General features: G+C 39.0%; 2 protein-coding genes across 4 annotated transcripts; both read left to right on the top strand.

The window, feature by feature from the left end:
• Positions 1–327: 327 nt before the first annotated feature.
• pigs (phosphatidylinositol glycan anchor biosynthesis, class S) lies at positions 328–7,216 on the top strand. The gene is made up of 12 exons (XM_084731223.1): positions 328–476; positions 2,252–2,391; positions 2,513–2,624; positions 2,716–2,805; positions 2,892–2,983; positions 3,186–3,426; positions 3,527–3,669; positions 4,015–4,129; positions 4,228–4,373; positions 5,101–5,201; positions 5,283–5,493; positions 6,640–7,216. The coding sequence occupies exons 1-12, from the start codon at positions 458–460 to the stop codon at positions 6,916–6,918; spliced, it is 1,689 nt and encodes a 562-aa protein (XP_084587349.1). The 5' UTR covers positions 328–457; the 3' UTR covers positions 6,919–7,216.
• A 1,287-nt stretch (positions 7,217–8,503) lies between these two features.
• LOC146319007 (serine/arginine-rich splicing factor 1B-like) lies at positions 8,504–14,417 on the top strand. Of its 3 annotated transcripts, none has more exons than XR_014771602.1 (5): positions 8,504–8,965; positions 10,966–11,135; positions 11,230–11,402; positions 12,739–13,389; positions 13,785–14,417. XR_014771602.1 is itself a non-coding variant. In XM_084731221.1 (4 exons), exons 1-4 carry the CDS (start codon positions 8,778–8,780, stop codon positions 12,925–12,927), a joined length of 720 nt encoding a protein of 239 aa, XP_084587347.1. In that variant the 5' UTR covers positions 8,504–8,777; the 3' UTR covers positions 12,928–14,046. The 3 variants fall into 3 exon arrangements, 1 of the variants encoding a protein (XP_084587347.1); XR_014771603.1 differs by having other exon boundaries at positions 12,739–12,998; positions 13,301–14,046; XM_084731221.1 differs by having other exon boundaries at positions 12,739–14,046.
• Positions 14,418–14,837: the final 420 nt, after the last annotated feature.

The raw sequence follows: 14,837 nt of genomic DNA, 5'->3' as shown, positions 1-14,837 counted from the left end.
TCCAGCCAAATTTCCTGTCCTTAAGCCTATTCGGATTCGCAGCGTTGTCACATTATAAAACACAAAGTTTGTGCAAAATGCAAAAGATGAAGAAATAAGGCGTACAACTCTCGCGAGAATTTCACAAATCTTTGGTTCCCTTCTAGATAAACACTAAAGCGTTCATAGGTGCGTTTGATATTTTCACCGGAGGGGCCGACGATTACTGCCCCTCATTACGTCTCAAACAAACTCACTGCCTTCTGTCCGGCCTTCGCGGGTTAGGGACGGACTGACAGGTATACATTACAGCATTTGTTTATATTTAATCAAGCTGTGCTATGTATCTCGATCACGACTCGCTGCTGTTTTACAGCGAGCTGTATTAATCGCCCTGATTTCGTTTAATGTCAGTCATGTGACCTCTGACTTGTTTGTTTTGTAAAACAAACGCACCTAATTCAGCTCATTGACAGACATGGCTACCACGGAAGTGGGTGAGTACAGTCATAATCTGAATTCTATACCAATTGTCTACAAAAAGTAATTCACTTTTACACTTATAACCGTTTGCTGGAACAACAACGTGTAATTACGGCTGTTGTAGCAGCCTTAGCACAAGGCCGCTGTTTTCTCCATGGTAACATCCTCTAAAGCTAACAGCTAACAGTTAGCTAGCCGCACCAGCAGTAGCAGCAGTGATGATGCCCTCTACACCAGCTGTTTTGTCACCTTATGTCTTATATTTTCATTATTTAATTATTTTTATTCCAACTAGAACTACAGCATTAGAGGCTGGAACGTTTCCCCCTTGTAGTCCCTTAGCTTTAAAAACTAAACTAGAACTTGCTGCCGTTTACTGGATGTTGATCAATGAATTAGCTCTGTATCTCTATAAAACCATGCATGTTTGCATCGTAATATTTTATTAAAGTCTCGATTATGTGAGGCATCCAGCCTAGTCTTTTGTGGAATCAACAGATCTATGTAATGTAATAATATTATTTAAACAATGGTGTCCTGTGAGGTGAGTAGGTGTTGTAGGGCACTTTGGGTGTAAACAATATGGATAAAATCCTCATGTCTTGGTACATGTAATTTTGCATTGTCATAAAATAACAAGACAAGAATTTCTGTTCTCGTTTTATCTAGTGACAAATTAAGGTATCACATTGACCAAATAAATAAAGAAATACATAAATAAATACATAAATAAATCTAAAATCCATTTTTGGCTTAAACACTCCATTTGCTCAATTGCCCACAATGACCTAACAACCTGAGGCAATACAGGGCAGCAACCACAGTCTTATAAAAAAATACCTGACGGCTGACAAAATCTGTATGTATAGTATAACCAGACAGGTATAACTGATTGGCCAATATTGCCCTAGCACAGCTAGATCGGTCTATACCAGTAACAGAGTTGTCTCAGGGGGTTTCAGTGACTGAGACCGTGGACTTCCCCTCAGACATAGCATGGAATAATGCACTACTTTATTATTTTTGCACTACTTTCGCAGTTTGGCACAATTCCTGGATGTCAATGGGATCACGATTATGGTATTTGATTCCATAGACACTCAAAATCATAGCTTCATATTACTGTGTGATATAACCTCAGACTACACCAAATGCATAAAAAGGCCTGTCCAAAGGTATTTATTAGTTGATAACTCTGGGAAAAATAGCAGAATTCACCAATACTGAGATTAAACATGACAGTTAAATTTAGTCTTAGCTGTTATTTCATAACTGTTAGGCCTAATAATAAAAATAATTTGTATAGAAGCAAGTAAAAATTGACTGGGCGAGTAGATTTCTGACCCACTTGCCTCACCAGGCAACTAAAATAAATAAAACATTAATGTTGCACACTGACTGTATGTGTGAACTATCTCTTTAACCAGATCACATGTATTTAAACTATTCTCTATGATCTCCTACTGATAACTAATGTAATAACACTGTCATTTTTTTTTTTCATGTCCATTCACTGAGCCTCATCTGAAACTGTTTGGCGTCCTGCCTCCCACTTTGAAAGCACCTTTTTTGAGTGTAATGCAGATTGTGTTTTTCTTACTTTTTATTTTAAAAGGCAGCATTTTATGTATAAATGATCATTTTTCTTAATTCAAGTTGTTCTGTTTGTGTTTTTCAATTTGATTATAGTAAATAGTTAATTCATAGTATAGACCCACAAGTGTGGGCTCTGATTAACAGTAATGCTCAGAGGCTCATGTGTCCTACTGTCTCTGTATGTGTCTCTCAGAGCGTAGACGTGGCCAGCTGGCTGCTCTGTCCATAGCAGCAGTGGTCATCATCGTGGGAGTCCCTCTGTGGTGGCGAACAACTGAAACGTACCGCGCCTGGTTACCTGTCAGTCAGATAAAAGAGTTAGCTAACCTGCAGGTTAGTTTGTGCTTCTTACTGTTACTAACATCTCCTCATTTTGTGCTCCATTTCATCCTCCATGTGTAACACAAGTACCTTTTTAAAAATGTTCCTATCCTTATTTCTCTTCTTTTTGTAGCTTCAGTTGAGTGCTGATGTGGAGGTTGTGTTTGCACGTGGAACTGTGACGCCAGAACAGCAGAAGAAGGTCCCACTGACGCAGACACAGGATGAGGAACACATAATAGATGGTGATTTATCGATGCCACGTTCTTGTGATCTTATAGTAACAAAATATGAAGACTGTCGGGTCATTCTCATCTTAAATTCTTTTGTTTGCAGAGGACACAGCTTTGAGGTACAGGTATGAGACAAGGTACCGCACAGCTACCATCATGGAGGAGGACGCCCTCAACCAGCCCACTGCTGCAGGTCAGATGTCATCACATGCTAACATTTTGTTATCTCAGTGAGACCACAGTTAGTAATTTCTCTGTGTCTCTCTTCTTGTTATTTAGAGGCAGACCTTTCTCTGCACCTGCTCAGTGAGAGTCCATGTGGCTCTTTGGTTGTGTATGTGATCCCAGAGTCATCTTCACTGCTGCCTGAGGTACAAGTCCTCAATGTTTTGATTTTTTTTTTTTTATATTTAGCTCTAAAGAGTATTGTTTGGCTACTATCAACCCCTTCCTATTCTGTTTTTAGTTTATCATTAGTGTGTTCATGTGTTCATATGATAAAAATTAGTGTAATATAAAAATGCATGATATTTTGCTTGTTTGTTTACCCACCTGTACCTTCATGTCTCACAGGATGTAGACGTGTACATCGGTCAGCGACGCACAGCCCTGCTGCGTATTGGCACCCAGATGAGAGTGGGCAGGACGCTAGAGCAACTGCTGGCTCACCTGGAGCCTCGCATCAAGCAGGTCTTGCAGGTGATGTCTTTCAGCCACACAGACATCACGGCTGCTCTCAGCGACAGAGTCCGTCTCAGCCCCGGCAACAAAGGGAGCATTGCTGACAGCATGAGAGCTTTTAAATCCAGCCCAGGTTGTTCTTTGTTTCAGCACCGTCATAGAAAACAGTTTCTGTTCCTGTTAGTAAATACTTCATCTCTGTGAACACCGTTCCTCTGTTCTCTTCTCTTTAGGTTATGAGATCACATTCAGTCTGTTGAACCCAGACCCGAAGTCACACCGGCTGCACTGGGACATAGAGGGTGCTGTTCAGACCTACATCCAACCTTTGCTTACAAAACTGGCTCCTTTAGCTAACTTCAGCATCGACTCTCAGGTAGTGTGTGTGTTTTTTTTTTAGTCAAGATAAAGTCAGCGGAGCTAAGCTTCAGTTTTAGTCATAATTTTAGTTTTTTGTTTTAGTCTCAAATTTATCAGGTAGTTTCATTAGTTTGATTTATTAGTGCTCTGAAATGGCTGATTACTGTGATCTAACTCAGGTTGTCCACCCAAGCAGAGACAACTATTTTATCTCATCTTTATTTGTCAGAGCATAGATTTTGTTGTCATTTTTGTTGTCAATGTTTCTTTCATTTATGTTGTCGTCACAGTTTAGTCAAGAAATAAAATGGCATTTCTTGTCCATTTCATTAGCGAAGTAAACACTGTTATTTCCTTATAGACGCTGTATTATGCCATGCTTGGTGTCAACCCGCGCTTTGACAGCAGCCGCAGCGCCTACATACTCAACTCTGACAGCCTTGCACATGTCATCAACCCTGTGGAGGCCAGACTGGGTAAAACAAAGCACACACTGTGTAGAAATATGATGTAGTTTGTTCTTGTTTGTTTGCATGTGTATAACTTGTTTTTTTATTTTGCATTTGATTTCCAGGCTCAAACGCTGCATCTTCCAATCCTGTGTTGAATTTTCTCCTGTATGTCCCGGATGCCCACCACTCACCCCTACACATTCATGACCACAAGAAGCAGGAAGTGCTTTCTAATGCGTTTCACTCTCCACGGTGGGGTGGAATTATGGTAAGATTTATGTACAACACTCACGGACAGTAGTCTAGTCTGATGGTTGTAGCTTATTAGAAGTGAATATGCCATATATTAATCAGAACTTGTTATAGGGCTGGGTGATATACCAAAAAATACGATAAAATGTTTAATTTCACTCTATTGATAGTTATTGATAATCTTCAGTGACGTATTTTTACCGACTATTATTTTCATTATTGATTAATTTGTCAGCCATCAGAGATTGGTTGTTTGGTCCATAAAATTTCGGAAAATTGTGAAAAATGTTGATCACCATTTTCCAAAGCTAAGGATTATGTGCTCAAGTGTCTTGTTTTGTCCAGAACCGGAGATATTCAGTTAACTGTCAAAGAGGACTAAAGAAGACAGAAATACTCACTCAAAGCGATTTGAATAGATTATCAAATTAGTAGCCTATTAATTTAGTAGTCTGTTACTTGTGTCAGTGATGCATCTAAACAACAAACCTGTTAAAAGGCTGTTTGTTTGTCACTAGCAGCACGTTACATTATCAAGGGGTATAAAAGCTGTTAATCAGCAGGGTGTATTCGTTGTTTGCATTTAAGTGAAACTATTGAACATTTTATTGAATAATTTTGTTATTGATATTAATGAAGTGTCTGTTGCTGATACTAGGGCTTTATTGCCTAGGGCTTTCTTGTTTGCCGTGCAGTGATTTTCCACTCTTAATATACTGGGTTCTTTATCCATGTTTTTGAAGGTCTATAATGTAAATGGTTTCTACGGACCGGAGGCTGTGTTTCCTGTTGACATTAACATCAACATGGCCAAAGTCATGGGAGTCTTCCTCGCTCAGCTTCGGTGAGTGGACGCCTACAGTACAAGGCAGGTATTGACTTTCCTTTTGACACAAGGTAACTATCCTGTACGGTCTCCCGTTAGCCTTTTGCTGGGTGTGCAGTCATCCACCCCTCCCCCTGGTTTCGTGGTGGCACCATGCAGCAGTGCAGGACTAGCTGACTGGGAGCTGGACCGTCTCATGTGGAGTCGGAGTGTGGAAAATATTGCAACAGCAACCACCACCATCACCTCACTGGCACAGCTGCTGGACCAGATAGGAAACATTGTTATCAATGACAACATCGCTCAACAGGTAAGACGCGTACGCAAGTCAAGTTGCACTGTAATGTGCAGTTGAAATTCAGATGATTTTTTTGTACATGTTTGAGTATACATAAAGCACATTCTTGCAAAAATATGGACACTCCTGTCCACATATTTTTATGTACTTAATGTAAAAAAAAACATTCAATCTAATCACTCTCAAAAATTTCACTTTTAAAAATCAAGTGTGGATGTACAACCCTGATTCCAATATAGATGTGACATGTAAAATGTAATAAAAACAGAATGCAATGATTTTTAAAAAACCTTTTGTCCTATATTCAGTTCAATACAGTATAAAGATATTTCATATTCAAGCAGATGAATTTTATTGTTTTTTGTGTGTTTGTTTTTGTTTTTTAATAGTGTCTAATTTCTAGTTTGATGCCTGTCATACCTTCCAAAAAGGTTGCGGCCGGCATGTGTACTGTCATAGATTTTATCTTTTTGCCCATACATCAAAAGGAGAAAGTACACAGCATGTCCTACGCTGAAACTGGTTTAATAATACCTGGCCAAGGAGAATGAAGGAATAATCAGTACACGCTTGGCAGTTCCCTTCAATTCTGGGGTTTCGATCCTCTGGAATAGTCTTCAAACATTCACAGATAAGGTCATGATGAACCTGTGCCAAAATGAGGTCAGACCCAAAACATCTGTGGCATATAGAATTAGCCTGTTGGTTTGCAAATCCAAACACGGGAATTGTGAATGCACAAGGTCTGAGACCACAGCTCAGAACCCTTTAGTCCCACTAGCTCAGGGTTAGTGTTATCCAGACCAGATTACAGTTACACCTTCTATGTTCAGAGAGACAAGACAAATACCTCTCCGACCTCAGCTGCCATAGCAACACTATCAAATTGTTCCCTTTTTTATCTGAAAGGAGAAGACAGCTTCATCTACTGTCCAGAAGAGAGACAGTATGTCTATTAAGAAAGAGCACAGGCCTCTCAATGACTCCAAGCCTTTGTATGATACCAAGCACACATCTTTTAGTATGAACACAATGTCAGCTGAATGAATGAATGAATGAAAAATTATGATCAGTGTACAAAGTTGTTAATTATACTTCTCTCTTTCCTGTAATTGCATCAGTTGTATTCAACCTGTGATTGTTGTCGTTGTCATTCAGGTGTCCAGTGCCGTCACGTCTTTGCAGCTGGCTGTGGCCGAGCTGGAGGCCGGGAACCTCGGCTTTGCACTACAGTACAGTAAAGAGGCCATCTTGGCATCAGAGAGAGCCTTCTTTGACCCTTCACTCCTCCACCTCCTCTACTTCCCTGATGACCAGAAGTTTGCCATTTACATACCTCTCTTCCTGCCCATGTGTGTGCCTATTCTGCTGTCGCTGCTCAAAATCGTGTCTGAGGCGAGACAGAGACGCAAAGAACAAAAAGCTAAGAATGACTGAGAAACACTTGAAGAGAAGATGTGATGAACAAAAAACACATTATGAACAAACAGTCAGTGGCCTTGACATATAGGGTACATGGAAGAAAGACTCATTTGCAGCATTGGGGAGTGGGTTTACTAATCAGTCCTGCATGATTTTTTTTGTTTAATGTTAATTTTAAGGTTTTAATGAGTGGCTGCTGTGGCTGTCTGACACTGAATACTGGAAAGCTTGAATTATTGTAAATTTGTAAAAGTTTTATATTTGATTTCCACTTTCTTTTCTAAGTTATTAACAAATAAAGATTCAAGTTGTAGCTCATGTTTTTGCTCTTTGGTTAGAAAGAAAATTACCTGATTTTATATCATTAGTGTGCTAATTTTGGAGGCACCCCTAAAACAACTTACATTTACTTAGTTGTTGACCTTGCATATAAATTGACAAATAAGGGAAATGTATAGAGGTTTATTTTTCAACAATGATCTGCTCACTGTACATTATTATTATTTATTACACAGTTACTGTACTTACCAATAATTTAATACAAAAAAATATTTAAAAAATGATCTTACGGATTTAAAAATTATTTTATTGTTCCTTCAGAATCCACGATCAGAATTGCATCCATAGCAGTTAATAGACATTAAAATGTTATAATTGACCGGTCAGAATAAGGTATTTAAAACTGCTGTCTAATAAGTATGTGTAGATGTACTTGGCCAGTAACGCTGGTTCTGTGTCTGGGGTGCCATGAATAGTTTTCAGATTTGTTCATCTGTCTGTGATGTTTACAGACAGAAGAGACATTTTTGACCAAAAATAAAAAATAAAAAGTCTTTCTGGAGCCACAGCTATTCAGTACTGTATCTTCCTCTGATATCTATCTCTTTTTGGATGTGGCATTCTTAGCAAGCCCCCTGGAGACTTAAGAGTAGCCTCTAGCAAAAACAAAAGGAAAGGGAGATGAATTGTTGATGTAGGCTGTGATGCATTATAGTTGACAATTTTTTTTATTAATTTGGTGTATAGGCTACACATTTTTCCAACTGGAGAATGTACACTTCAGGCCTACTAAAACGATAAATGTTTTTGTTTTTTTTTGTTTTTTTTAATTCAAAGCCACATGGAGCCACTGGAAATGGGGAAAAAGAGACACGTGGCTCCAGAGCCAATAGTTGCAGACTTCTGATTTAAATGATCATGATATATTTTTTCTCTCCAAAAAAATCCTTATAGTTCAACAAATAATATTTTATTTTTAAAATCTAAAATAGTTCATTGATCACATTGTACTCTAACAACTGATAACTCACGCATATGCCACTCATCTCTGGTGGAAACAGACTGTGTGCTCCTCTGGCTCTTCTGTGTTAACACGGCACACATTTTTAATACTTTTAGTACATTTTTAATAATAAAATGTCCAGTTTATCTTGTGTTGTTCTTTCACATAATTAAGTGTAAAAATGCTACACCAAATTATTTCAAGGGGCATAAATAAGGGAGTTTTTGGCTGGGATAAACTTGAGAACCTGTGCTGTAGGATGTGACTGACACTCCGGGACAGTAGGTGCCGCTGTGCGCTCCATTAAAGCTGGTCGTGAGCCGTTATAACATCACTGAAGAAAAACGCGTTGCTGGACGAAGGCTTCTTGGAGTCGCAGTTTGTAACTTTTCGCTTTTGTTAATTTGATTGTTGTGAAATCCACCTTGAAGGATTCCAGTTATTTCAGCTGTAGCTCAGATACTTGACGTGTAAATCGTCGACAGTATTTCATAAACACTGAACTTCCGACGCGTCGTTTTATCCTTTTCTTTGTTTGTTATCCAGCCTGCTAACTTCCGTGTCTGTTAACGGTAGCTAGTTAAGTGCTAACATGTCTGGTGTAGTCCGAGGACCAGCAGGGAGTAACGACTGTCGGATATATGTAGGGAATCTACCCCCTGATATCCGCTCAAAGGACGTGGAAGACTTGTTTTACAAATACGGAGCCATTCGGGATATCGATCTGAAAAACCGAAGAGGAGGACCGCCGTTTGCCTTCGTGCAGTTCGAAGACCCGAGGTGAGCTGACGAGCTTTCCTATGTCTCAACGTTAGCTTCCTACCCTGCGTTGTATCTAGAAGGAACCCTAGATTTGGGAAACTCTCGCGAGATGTGGCCATGTTTTTTTTTTATTGTGCTTTTTGCACAAGCAAATTGTGTTCCGTAACATAACAATAATATCCTAATATCCTGTTGGATTAGGGGGCGAAAAACACTTGATTTGGGTTTGGAAAAGATCATGGTTTCTCTTATATCGACCACTATCGCGAGATTTCTCGCGGGTTTGGGTATCCCTTCAAGGCACTACCGCAAACTTGATTTCAAAATATACACAATCATAAAAACCGGTACATACAAACTGTTGTTGGGTTATTAAGCTTTATCTGTCTTTGTGAATCTATCTATCTGTTTTATAAATATGTTGGTTGATTTCCTTGGTCATTGTAGAGGCAGTAGTTTGTGGTACTATTGAACAGTATTTCTGAGAGGTTTATCTACTCTTACCAAGGCCTGTCTAGAGTTAGTTTTATCTTGGTAGGGTGTTCCCACAAATTTGGCACACAAGTGAAAGTTTTGTCGTAAAATAAATGAGATCTCAGCAAACATTTTCTGTATTACCTGCAACCTGAAGAACCAGTTTGTAGATAAACGAAAGGTAGAACATTAGCATGTGGGGATTAGCATGTGGGGTTACAATGGTTAACCCGGGGGGGGGGGGGGTTCAAAGACAAAAACAAATAGGTTAAAAAAGCACTGTGCTCAGGCTTTAATTTGTTTATGGGAAAGTAGGGGGTAAAGTAACATTCCCCAATACTACTGTATCCCTGAACTAAGGCTGCACAATTAATCGAAATTGAAACTGCAATATGGTAAAGTGTAATATCTAAATTGCTAATTTTGGAAAAATGAAAAATGTGATGTTAAGTGATTCTGATGAAAGAAAACATTTGTTTGGTACAGACAAAATTGTAATGCAAAAATGATCTTTCCCACTAATTGTATTGCATATTGTAACAACAATTTCAGTCAAAATAATTGCTGTATGACTTTTTTTTTTAACATATTGTGCAGTCTATTGTGAACACAACAATCTCTGTAACAAAAAGCACATATAATTAGGCTATTATATGTGCTCTCCTTTAAGCTTTTAGTCAGTCAAGGTAATTTTTCAACACTGGTTCCAGCTTCTCAAATGTCGACATTTTTTTTTCTTTCTTGCCTGATATTAGAGTAAATTGATATTATAGGCATCACAATAAAAACAGCCTTAATATAATCAGTGAGTCACTCTATCAAGCATGTTTCATGTTCTCCCAACTTAGTAGCTCAAAAGCTTGGGGTGTTGATTGATTGAATGTATTTGATGATAAACATATATATATATAACACTGTGTTATCAGTTATTACATACATTAAAAATCAAAATTGTATCGTGGCAGTCTTTGTGATATCATATGTTCTATCCTTGTCTAAAGAATTGATATCTTGTGTTCACCAAAATACATCTGAAATAATTTACACTATCTTAAGCAATTATATGGAACTCTCCATCTCTGACTTTGAAATTTAGGGACTCAGATTTTTCCTAAGTGAAGGGATAATGAGTTATCTGCTTGCCATCTACTTGCATTTTGAAGTCCCTCACCAAGAGTATTCTCAACCACTGTTTTATCCTTATGTACTACTATTAAACCAGAATCATCCCCATATAAAAAAGATAGGAAGAAGCAGCTGCTTTTAAGTCATTTGTCTGTAATTAAAAGACAAAAGGGCTCAGGATACCAGATGTGGAACCCCACACCTGATGGTTCTTGCCTCTGAAAGTGTCCCATCGACATCAACTCTTTGAATACGATTTGTTGGCTATGACTGTACCGCCTTAAGGGTCAGCTTGTTGATGCTTACATTAATTCAGCAAGATACATTTTTCTTCCAGGTTCCAAACAAACCAGCCAGCTAAATGTCTGGGTTTGTTAACCATTAAAGCTGTGTGTTTATTTAACTGTCAAATTTTACAGGGATTCTGAGGATGCTGTTTACGGGCGTGATGGTTATGACTACGATGGCTACCGCCTGCGTGTTGAGTTTCCTCGAAGTGGAAGAGGAGGTGGCAGTGGAGGAATGGGACCCCCGAGGACAAGGCATGGCCCACCCTCCAGACGCTCTGAGTACAGGGTTCTTGTGTCAGGTGAGTGATTGTGTTCCTCCACCTGCAGGTTGTGCTTATCTCTTTATAAGTTTATAGATGAATGTATGAGTCCAATACCACCTTTTCCTCTCAGGCCTACCACCGAGTGGAAGCTGGCAGGACCTGAAGGATCACATGCGAGAGGCAGGTGATGTATGTTATGCTGATGTGTACCGTGATGGCACCGGAGTGGTGGAGTTTGTACGCAAAGAAGACATGAGCTTCGCTGTGCGTAAATTGGACAACACCAAGTTTCGTTCCCATGAGGTATGTAAAGGGTTACAGCCTCAGGCTAACTTAAAGAGACAGTTTGAGTTTTTTTTTTAAGTTGGAGAAGCAGCAGGAGTACCAGTTTAGAAAGCTAAGCAATGTGCTGATGTGGATAGAGCAGCAAAATACTGCTAGGATGGACTGTAAGCAGTCATACCAAATAATGACACTTCTATATACAGGAGAGGCCTGACTCACACATGAAGTGACCATCATAAGCTCTAGAAAGTAAAGTGGGGACTGAAATGGCCACTATAAATCACAACATCGATGTTTTGTTAGTCAAACAGCCACTCAATGGAAAGGTACAGTTTGGATTTTTTTAAGTGAAATTGTATAAGCTACTCGGAGTCAGTGTATTACCTACAGTATATGGCAGTCAGAGCACCTGGTTTAGGGATGCAGACAAAAATACCAGCATGAAAGCTAAGCAATTAACGGCTCTGGACCGGTTCCACAGCAAATTGTACTTTAGCCAGTTAAAAAAGGCTCATCTAAAAGAAAGCAATATTGGTTCAAATATGTGCTGTAATTAGAATATTTTAATGACTTCACTTTGCCATCAGACAGCCTTCTCTGACAGGAAAATGCTGTTAAATAAGCCCAATATTTCAGTCTCTTGCTCAGTCATTTTACCACATGGAACACAGGAGTTGCTGGTCTACTGCTGCCTTGATCTGTAAGTTTGTTTGTGTTATTGTGTGACATAGGTGAATCTGAACTTTCTTTTTAAAACACCAGCGCCAAACAATAACACATACAAACTAATCAAGGCAGCAGTAGACCAGCAACTGTTCTGTTCTGTGAGGTAAAATTACTGATTTTGCCAGTGGAGTCTTGTGGCTTTGGAGAGAGCAATATTTAGCATATGTATTAGTTTTCCATCAGAAGGGGCTGTCTGACGACAAGGTAAAATTTTTCTAAGTGGCTAAAATACATATTGTGGCTGATTGTGTCCACAGGAGTACATTGCTTAGCTTTCTACACGGTCCTCCTGCTGCTTCAAAGTGGGGTGGGTCGACCGCAATCAACTGTAGGTAATAGACTGACGATTGATTAGTAACTCATACAGCCACACTTCAAAAAAATCCAAACTATCCTTTTAAGCTGATGTCCAATTTGGGTATTGATGTTGTTGATGAACATCTTTGTATGTATGTACAGCCAAGTATAAAGGCAATGGTCTGGATCAAAGCACTGGTCCATGTGTTACTTCTGCAACTGCATCTACAAACATCCTGACGCATTTCCTTCTTCTGTCTACCTGAGTCTTATGTAACCACTTGTGCATGTTAATGGCTGCTTACTTATTTGTGTGCATGTGTGTGTTTAGGGAGAGACATCCTACATTCATGTGAAGACGGACGGTCCTCGCAGCCCCAGCTACGGTCGTTCCCGCTCTCGTAGCCGCAGTCGAAGCCGCAGCAAGAGCGGCTCGCGCAGCTACTCCCCTCGTCGCAGCAAAGGCTCTCCACGTTACTCTCCCCGGCGTTCCCGCAGCCGCTCTCGCTCCCGCACCTAGAGCCACCTTAACTGAAGCGACAGTGTGCCTCAAAGCAAGAGAGGAGCTCTTCACGTCACTTAACAAATCCTGTATACTCACCACGGATCATCTCATGTGTTACATGTTTACGCTGTCTTTGTATGTTCCTTATCCCCCTGCTTTTTTGTTGCAGTTTTCTTTTTTAGTTTTCATTTTTACAGACCAGATGAGTCATTCTTCTTCCCCTTTTCCCTTCTCATCCCCATTGTTTTCGTGCTAACCATCTCTGCCCCTACCCTTTACTTTCCTTCTACCGAGTGTCCTCTTTGTGTGCTTTATGTTTCATGTGGAAAGATTTTACTTTTTAAGCAAATATTACTGTCCTTTGACCTTCTTGTGTGTCTCTCTGTAGAGTTCAGAGGAACAGGATAGGATGGGAAGAGAGGAAACAGTTCATATTAGGATAAACAGGAGGAGGAGGAGTCAAATATGGCACCAATGGTATGATGGCTGTGCCTTGTCAACTGTGAAATCTGCATTATAAGGCTGTTCAGTTTTCTTTTTTTACATACGCTTGACAATTGAGTGCCGTTGTTGAATGTTTTCAGTTGTAACAAGTTTGGAGACTCAAAGCTTGTTTTTTTCTTTTTTTCTTTTTTTTTTTTGCTGTTACTCATCTTTTAGTATCCAAAGTAAATCTTTTTGGGGATTGATTATAGATGGTGTCACTAGTTTTTCTTTAAACTCCCTTGTAGAGTCATTTATTGACATTTTTAGTATCCAAAGTAATTGCTAGTCTTTTGGGATTGATTATATCTTTCTTTTTATTTTTTATTTTTTTTCGAAGGTGTGAATCTAACTTGCCTCCTTTTCTTTGGTTTTGCTGGTATTCGAAGGTTTGGACTGGGCTCATTGTCTCCCGATTCCGGAGCCGGATCAGGATTCAGGATCAGATCAGGATTAGGATTAGGCTTCAGGATGGATACATGGAGCAGGAGTATGGGAACATTTTTACCAGGAGAGGATCGCGAGGATCCCCTGCCCACATAACTCCATCAAACTGGAAACAATTTTAGTGAAATATTTAAACTAAATTGGTTTACAAATAATCCAAATTATTATTGTTTTTTTTTTTTCTTTTTCTTTTTTTTTTTTTTTTTAATTGTGTGGGACCTCAGAAGCGCAATTTCTGATGGCACTGCGACAGATTTTTGTATTTTTAAATTCTAAAAAGAAGAGCAAAGCTGGGCTCAAAACCAGGAGGAGGGCTGGGAGGTGCAGGATGGATCCACACGCGTAAGGAGAGCGGTAACTAGTGGGCAACTATTAACAGTGGAGGAGGGATGGAAGAGGGAGGACTGGGAGGAAACAAGGGAATGTGACCTTTAATGTGGTTTGTATCTTTTTTTTTTTTCTTTTTTTTTAGGTTAGTCTTTTCCTGAGGAGGATAATTCTGTTTTTTTAAGTATAATACCCACTATCTTAAAGCTTTATTCTCTTTTAATAAAACTTTCAATAACGTAATTAAATGTTTGTGTATTTCTTTCCTACCAGAGAAGGTAGACCACAAAAGCATTTAGTACTTGTTCACATGCAGTTGCATTTAAGGGATTTGTACGTAACCTATATATAAGAACCACAACTCCAAAACAGTTGGGACCCTGTGTAAAACGTAAATAAAAACAGAATGCAATGATTTGCAAATCCTTTTCAACCTTTATTCAGTCAAATATTATACAAAGAAGATAATTATTGTTCAAACTGATATTTCATTGTTTTTTGTAATTGTTCGTTCATTCTGCATTTGATGCCTGTAATGTGTTACACAAATTGGGGACGGGGCAACATTAAGCAGACATCAAATTTAGAATGAATGAATCTTTCCAAAAAACAAAGATATAAATTAAATTTCTTGTCTTTGTACTGTATTCAATTGCTACTTACTTTTT

This window comes from Lutjanus erythropterus, chromosome 11 (assembly GCF_056507025.1).
Source record: "Lutjanus erythropterus isolate fLutEry1 chromosome 11, fLutEry1.hap2, whole genome shotgun sequence".
In the NCBI taxonomy this organism is placed as follows: Eukaryota; Metazoa; Chordata; class Actinopteri; order Lutjaniformes; family Lutjanidae; genus Lutjanus; species Lutjanus erythropterus.
This window is presented reverse-complemented; position numbering and strand designations above follow the sequence as displayed.

What these genes read in the sequence shown, in the direction of transcription:
- pigs (XM_084731223.1), top strand. An exon ending in GTCTTCCTCGCTCAGCTTCG is followed by an intron (nt 5,202 to 5,282) that starts GTGAGTGGACGC and finishes GTCTCCCGTTAG; the next exon opens with CCTTTTGCTGGGTGTGCAGT. An exon ending in ATGACAACATCGCTCAACAG is followed by an intron (nt 5,494 to 6,639) that starts GTAAGACGCGTA and finishes GTTGTCATTCAG; the next exon opens with GTGTCCAGTGCCGTCACGTC.
- LOC146319007 (XM_084731221.1), top strand. Translation starts at nt 8,778, where the DNA reads ATGTCTGGTGTAGTCCGAGGACCAGCAGGGAGTAACGACTGTCGGATA. An exon ending in GTACAGGGTTCTTGTGTCAG is followed by an intron (nt 11,136 to 11,229) that starts GTGAGTGATTGT and finishes TTTTCCTCTCAG; the next exon opens with GCCTACCACCGAGTGGAAGC. An exon ending in CCAAGTTTCGTTCCCATGAG is followed by an intron (nt 11,403 to 12,738) that starts GTATGTAAAGGG and finishes GTGTGTGTTTAG; the next exon opens with GGAGAGACATCCTACATTCA.